This window comes from Kickxella alabastrina (assembly GCF_025024165.1).
Source record: "Kickxella alabastrina strain RSA 675 chromosome Unknown BX661scaffold_142, whole genome shotgun sequence".
NCBI lineage: Eukaryota > Fungi > Kickxellomycota > Kickxellomycetes > Kickxellales > Kickxellaceae > Kickxella > Kickxella alabastrina.
This window is the reverse complement of record NW_026251613.1, coordinates 1-7,347: the sequence shown is the minus strand read 5'-3', so window position 1 is coordinate 7,347 and position 7,347 is coordinate 1. Positions and strand designations below refer to the sequence as shown.

General features: G+C 47.1%; 2 protein-coding genes across 2 annotated transcripts; one reads left to right on the top strand and one right to left on the bottom strand.

Annotated features, from left to right (window-relative positions):
* Positions 1-4,369: 4,369 nt before the first annotated feature.
* Positions 4,370-5,132, bottom strand: BX661DRAFT_191852 (uncharacterized protein). The gene has a single exon (XM_051537691.1). The coding sequence runs from the start codon at positions 5,055-5,057 to the stop codon at positions 4,686-4,688; it is 372 nt and encodes a 123-aa protein (XP_051388390.1). The 5' UTR covers positions 5,058-5,132; the 3' UTR covers positions 4,370-4,685.
* A 475-nt stretch (positions 5,133-5,607) lies between these two features.
* Positions 5,608-6,296, top strand: BX661DRAFT_191851 (uncharacterized protein; the record flags this gene model as incomplete). The annotated part of the gene is made up of 2 exons (XM_051537690.1): positions 5,608-5,949; positions 6,184-6,296. A coding segment is annotated over exon 1 (236 nt), but the record flags the coding sequence as incomplete, so codon positions are not given.
* Positions 6,297-7,347: the final 1,051 nt, after the last annotated feature.

Genomic DNA, 7,347 nt, shown 5'->3' with positions numbered 1-7,347 from the left:
TGATCAGCCCCTCGATGTTGGTTTGCTTGTTGATATGCACAATCTTGTGCGACAGCGCCCGCCACAGCCGCCACATGTCGCTGCGGCCTACATACTGATCGCGGAAGGCAATCTCGACGAAGTCAGCGCGGATGGCGTCGCGCTCGCTGCTTCTGCTGGTGTCCACCTTGCGAATTGCCACACGCTGGCTCGTCTGGTAGTCGCCCCACACAGTTCGCGCAACATGGCTAATAATCGACGCCTGTATCTGCGGTGCGTCCTTCCTGATGTCACCCACCTGCAACAGAATCTCGTTCGTTGGTACAGGCTTGACAGTTACGTCGTTTCCATCCTCATCCGCATGGACACTTCCGTAGCCGCTGTCGTTGCCATAGAACAGCGGCGAGTCATCCTCGGGCATGTTCATCCGCTTGCTAGAATCGTTGAGAAGAGTGCTGCTGCCGGCATTGCCTCCGTTTGCGCCCATGCGGCGCTTCTCATCCATCTCCCGCCGGAAACCGCCATTCCCCGCATCAGTCAGTCGCAAGGGTCTACTCCCTTTGGTGTCTGGTCCTCCAGAATAGCTGGTGTCGGTTCTGTCGCCAGTTTGAACAACTCCAGGTGTAGAGGCCACACTGGGCCTTCCAGAGTCAGTCGATGATGTTGTTGCTGCCGCAACGCCCTTGCACTTCCCAATATTGACAGGGTCGCTGCTGTGCACGCCGCCACTCGGATCGTTGGTGTCAAAGGAGGCTCTGGGCGATGTCATCTCGCCCTCGTCACCGTCTGCCAGCGGCCGAATAGACACTATATCACCAACTCTAATTCCAGGAAAGAACGACGGGTTCAAAACCAGGTCGCTTGCTGAGAACGCCTCCTCGTGCACTCTAAGCACGCATATCTTGTTGAACGTGGCCGAAGCCCCGTGGGTGCCGGCATCGTCAGCGTGGCCGCTCTGGGAGTTGCGGTGGCCTGGCGGCTGGTTAAACGAGGTCGTGATGCAGCTTCCCTTTCCTGCCTGCGTGCGGTTGGGCTTTTGGCCCCGGCGATCGAAAATTGACACATGGGTGCGCTGCCTCCCTGCACCGGCGGCACCACCACTGGAAGTCGAGGCTGGCTTGGGCGGCATGTGTTGCTTTGAGGACTATCAGTGTGTTCGTTCAAATGTGTATGTATATATGTATGTATGTATGTGTGTGAAAAAAAGAATAGGAATGTAAAACGAGAAAAATAATAAAACCAAATGTGAATTTCGATTGACAAAAGCAAATGAAATTCAGCAAAAAAAGCAAACAGCTCTATGTGTCCAGAAAAACACAAATCAAGCTTGCTTTTATTTTTATTTTGTGACGTGGGCATTTCGCAACGGAAAAAATTAGGCCTTGATACGCTTGGCTGGCCGCTCTTCAACAGCATCGGTTGGACCTGAATCCTCTACAGCATCGGTTGGACCTGAATCCTCTACAGCATCGGCAGGTTCCAAAATCACTGGTCCCTCATCAATGGGAGCTTTGGACGCATGCGCAGCCTTGCTATCCCCGTCCTCTAGCTCCCGCTTTTTGGCACGCTTGGCGGCTAATGTCTTGCTCGCACCTTTGCCAGTACCCGCCGGCTCGGCGCGGTCATTGATGAGCTGAGCGCCCTCAGACTCGTAAAACTCTGCCAGACCCATAGCCTCACACATCTCTTTGTAACGCCGCGACGAGCGCAGGCGGATGTAATCGTCGGACTTTGTCTCCGGATGCATTTGCAGCAAGATAAACTTTGTGTTCAAAAAGATATTGCTCGTGCGTACGCATATCTTGGTCAGCTCAACCGCTGTGTGCATTGCTGACAGCTTACCCTCGGCCCGGAATATCGATGGGTTGGCTGCAGCTCCGCGGGCGGTCATGACGCTGGTGACGCCGATGCGGTCGCGGGCGCGCTGCACGTCCTTGTACTCAAATACATCGCCATTCAGGATTATAGGCAGATCTGGCAGCTCTTTGACAATGTCCCTCAGCCGGCCCCACACTGCCTTCTCAGATGGACGCATGGCCCTTGTGCGGCAATGGACAGTAAGTGCTGTGATTCCGGTGGCCGCTATCCGCCGAACCAGCTCCAGCGTCTTCTCAACATCGTCAAAAACCCTGATTTTGCATGTCACCGGGACATTGAGATTTTTGACTAAAATATCGAGAATCGCGCACAGGCGATCGGGATCGGCCATCAACGCCGCGCCCATGCCGCCCAGTATAGAGAAACTTTTGGGACAGCCGCAGTTCAGATCAATGCCCGAAACGTCCTGCTCCACAGTCTTGGCCGCGGCGAGCGCCATCTCGGGCTCAGCAGCACCAAGCTGGAAAATCAGCTTGTCCTTCTCGCTTGGGAGTGTGGCAAATATATCCTTGTCGTTTTTTATGTACGAGATTATACCGCTTTTTTCATCGACCACACGCTCTGCGCCAACAATGCTCTTATCTACAATTTCGGGCGACCATACCAAATCGGCCCCGTACTCCAAACACAACAAGCGCATTGGGAGTGAGCCAATGCGGACCATGGGTGCTAGGAAAAACCCATTACGATATCTGTCCTGCCATGCCTTTCTTTTATCCTGCTCGTCCGCCATTGTATTGTGTATTGTGTCGAAAATGGGGGTGTGTGGGTTGACAAGCAAATGTGACTTGAACCGAATTGAAGTGAAGTGAAGTTAAGCTAACCACATAAAGTAAAATTAAAAGTGTTAAACAGAAAGAGGAAAGAGAGACGTGGGTCCATCGAGCATGAAAAAAGCTTGTGCTCCTCCAAAAGAGCCTTTTGATTTGATTTCTTAATTACGCTAACAAGACGAACCACTGCACAATTGGCGCTTTTTTTTATTGATCTATTTTTGGCTTTTGAGGGGAACTCGGTCTTTTCTTTTCTGTCCACTGTTATTGTGAGAGCGTGTGTGTGTATTGTCGATCGATACTGCCATGTGTGATGCTTTTGTTTTTAGTTTGCGATCCTATTGTGCTGGCGGGCTGCCCAATTGTTTCGACTCTTTTAAACTCACGCTTTCCAAACCGTTTTCGCTTTCTTGTAGCCATTTCTGTTCTCCTATCTCATACACACCTCTACACCTCTCATTTTTACACTTTTACATACTTTCTTTCATCCCGTGTTGCTGGACAACTTTTTCTCCCTACACCTTCACTATTTTTCTCTCCCTTTAGTTCACTCTCATCGAGCATCAACCATGAAGCTCTCTGTTTCGATTGCCGCCCTTGCCGCGGCCGCCTCTGCAGCCACGTTCAACGGCTTTTCCTACAACCCCAAGGAGCTGACCACCGGCAAGTGCCCCACGGTCGATACTGTCAAGTCCGACCTCAAGGTGCTCAGCCAGTACACCAACCAGGTGCGCATTTACTCGGTCAAGGACTGCAACCAAGGCGAGCCCGTACTGCGCGCCATGGAGGGCACTGACTGGAAGGTGCAGCTCGGCCTGTGGGTCAGCGAGTACGAAGAGGTCTATGAGAACGACCGCGACGAGCTGATCCGACTTGCCGGCGAATTTGACTTTAAGAAGCAAGTTTCCGCCATCATCGTCGGTAACGAGGCCATCTACCGCAAGGAGCAGACCTCGGCGCAGGTTGCCGCCAAAGTTAGGGACGTCAAGGCTGCCTTGGCCAAGCTGGGTCTGAGCAGCATCCCTGTCACCGCTTCGGAGACCTGGCCCTACTACGACAAGACTCTCATTGACGCTGTCGACTACGTCAACGTCCACGCATTCCCCTTCTGGGAGGGCTTCAAGATTGAGGATGCCCAGGACACCGTGTTTGGCCATATCTATGATATTCAGAAGCTCGCCGGTGGCAAGAAGGTTGTGGTTGGCGAGACTGGCTGGCCCGACGCCGGAGGCAACTATGATGATGCTGTACCTTCGCTCGCCAACGAACACCGCTACATGAAGGAGTTTATTTGCCGCGCAAACCTCGAAAAGATTGACTACATCTGGTTCAGCGCATTTGACGAGGCATGGAAGCCTGTTACCAATGCCAGTGATGTTGAGACGCATTGGGGTGTTATCAAGGGCGACAAATCTCCCAAGTTTACTTCCCCCATGTACGACTGCAAGGACTTTGTCCCCAGCACCAAGCTTTTCGAGACCGAGAGCGAAAGCGAGAGTGATGAGGAGAGCAAGTCTTCCACCAGAGGTCGCCCCAGCTCAAGTGGCAGCTCTAACAAGCACTCGAGCTCTGAAGAGGGCACCATCGATGAAGACGTTGAGGAAACCAACGAGTCAGGTTCTTCGAGCCAGGGCAAGAGCAGCCACTCAGACTCGAGCTCCAGCGGTGCTTGGTCGCTAACCTCTTCCATTATCCCTGCCGCCGCTGCCGTTCTTGCTGCTGCTGCATTCTATTAAGCAATTTTAATTGAATATTTATCAAAGACATTTTTAATAGACATGCTCAGTAAAATTTGATTTTGATACAAACTGATTCGCGTAGCATTGGATGTCAGCGCTTTAAAAGCATGTTCACAAAAGGATGAATCATTTCCAGCAATGTCATATACAGGATGCTGCTTCCACTATTGCTAAAAATGACATGTATAAATAAGACATGGTTTCTCGAGTATTCCAGTTGGCAGTTCTTTAGGCACTCTTGTTCTTTTTTTACTCAAAACCGCAAACACCTTTACTTTATTTACCAGCAACCATCATTTTCAACATGCAGCTCTTCTCATTCAGCACTCTTGCCCTGGTCGCTGTTTTTGCCACCACTGTCGTGCGCGCCGATGCCTATGCCGATGCCCTTGCTGAAGCCGAGGCCGCCCCCGAAGCAATGGCCAATGCATTCCCTGAACCGCAGGACCAGCCGAATCAGCCGGGTCAGCCGGGTCAACAGGACCAGCAGACCCAGCAGGGTCATCAGGGTCATCAGGGTCAGTACTGGAACTGGAGATGGCGGAATTGCAACCGGCGTTGCCGTGACAGCTGGAACTACCAGCACTGTATGCGCAGGTGTATGTTTTAAGCGATAAATATGGTGCTTTGTCTCACTTTGCCCCATCCGAATTGGGATTATAGTCACTGTCATAGCACATAGGTGCATGTAGCAATTTGATTTATTTATTTTTTAAAACAAAAAATGATATATAAATTTAGTGCAGAAAATGGTCACAATAAATCATTGTTAAAACAAAAGCTGAGAAAACCTCCTATTGAGCCTTCCCTGCTACCATTTTATAGGCAACTATAAACCCTTGGCCGCTGCTGCATTAATGCCTGCTTGGTATTGACTTGGCTCGCAAACTCTCGACTCAGCTGAGCTTATATGGTGAGAATCATGACAATTACCACCTTAGGCAATGCACACATGGAACTAATTGGTTTTATATTTGTGTTTGCTAATTATTTATGCGTGCCACCAGTGCACTTGTTTTTTGCGCAGCACAGCACAAAGTAGAAAGCATTGTGGAAAGCGCTTTATAATAAAAAGCGCTAGCTCTTTATAATTGCGGTCTTTAAATGATTCAATAGAAATAATTTCAAGCATTATAAAACAAAAGGGTATGCCAAGCTGGCTTTCATTAGCCTCTAATACTGAATTACTGTGCAGAGATTCCATGAGTGCGCTATACAAAATACTCTCTTTTTTCTGTTTCACATACAACATAATTATTATTTTATTAATATACATATTTTGCGCTATATTTTATTTACCAACACTGTTAAACCCAACACTATGAACCACCTCATTCAGAAGTTTATTCTTTTTATGTGCTTTCTGTTTAGCTTTGCTACTGCTCTGCCAACAGAATCCAGTGATGCTTCGGCGCACATGTACAAGCGCGAAATGACCCAGGAGACCAGAGACAACTATCTGAAAGCCGGTGTTATACTGCTCGGCGTTATTACAGGCATTCATGTACTAAATGTAATCATAGGAATTGTGGCAGGCATTATTAAACTTATTATTGAAGATTGAGTTGCCATTTGCTGACCATTGTCGTGCTCTATAAAAATGTGGGTCTAAATCGATATATTCAAGTCTTAAAAATTACTTAACTGAAAAAGGGGGCAGCGCTGTGTGGGCAGCGCTGTAAACATCATGGTGTTCCTTGATGTCAGCCAGCAATAACAGAAATGTGTATAGTGGCCATGATGGCGATCTTGATTCTTGAAAAGGGAAGATAGTGGCTTGAAATGTGTGTTGGGCACCACAACCATTTGCTGACCATTTGCTGGCCATTTGTTGCACTGGCAACGTGGCTGTTTATTAGTTGGGCTTTTAAATGTTGCCTTTTTATTAAATAATAAGTAAAAAACATTTGTTACTATTGCGCAGCCCGAGGATATGAAAGTGGGTGTTGAGGTTGAGAATCGCGAAACAGGTTTCCACCTGCGTGCCGATTGACAGGACACTAATTGGATTATGCAGGTGTAAATTTGGGAGGCATTACAATGATGCCCAGATGTGCTCCCCATTTTGCAATGCACACGCGTAAGTGCACACACACGAAAACTACAACATTGACTTGTCAAGATATCAGTCTGCTCGCAGAAGATCCAGTTCTCGCCAACGGAGTGCACAATCGGCAATGTGCACAACAAGGGCGACGAGGTACATATATAAGGTGAGGCCGGCACTAGTAGTACTTTGGAAACATTAGTAATAAAACCCTTTATAAATACACCCTTACTTTTATAACACTAGACAACTAGTGCTCTTTACACCCCCTCTTATATAACATTACAATGTAAGTACACGTCAAGCAAAGCAAAATGAGATATATGATGTCTTTTTTGGTAATATGTTTTTCCATTGGTTATAAAATATTAATTAAAAAATATCATGTGGCCTGTCTACCAACGTTGTAAATAATATGCCTGAATATTACAACTAACCAACAGCAAAATGTTTCTAATCCTTATTCATCTCGATATTAATATTTTACTAATGGTGGTGGTTATAAAAAAACTGCATTTTGCTAGCAGACAGGGATACCAGAATTATACTCAAGCGTGGCTTGGGCTTGCATTATCGGACTGTTTGTGTTTTTAATTATATATCGCAAAGTTTGAACAAAGAATGTGATTAGCAAAATGTGCGGGGATAAGTGAACAGATTGTGCACAAAGTAGAGTAAATATACTGCTATGCCAAAAAAATGTGTAGATTGACGCTTTATTTTTTAAAAAAAGGTATACTGCTTTGCTAATAACATGTGGAGGTAAAAGAAAAAGTGGAAATATTTGGATATGCATATTTTTTGTATCGTGTTGGCCAGATATCTTAGCAAACCATTCAAAATATCTTGGCTGTTTTTTGTTGTTTGTTTGTTCAAACTTGTTTATTAATTCTTGCATTTCCAAATACATTTTTATATTATTATATATGCT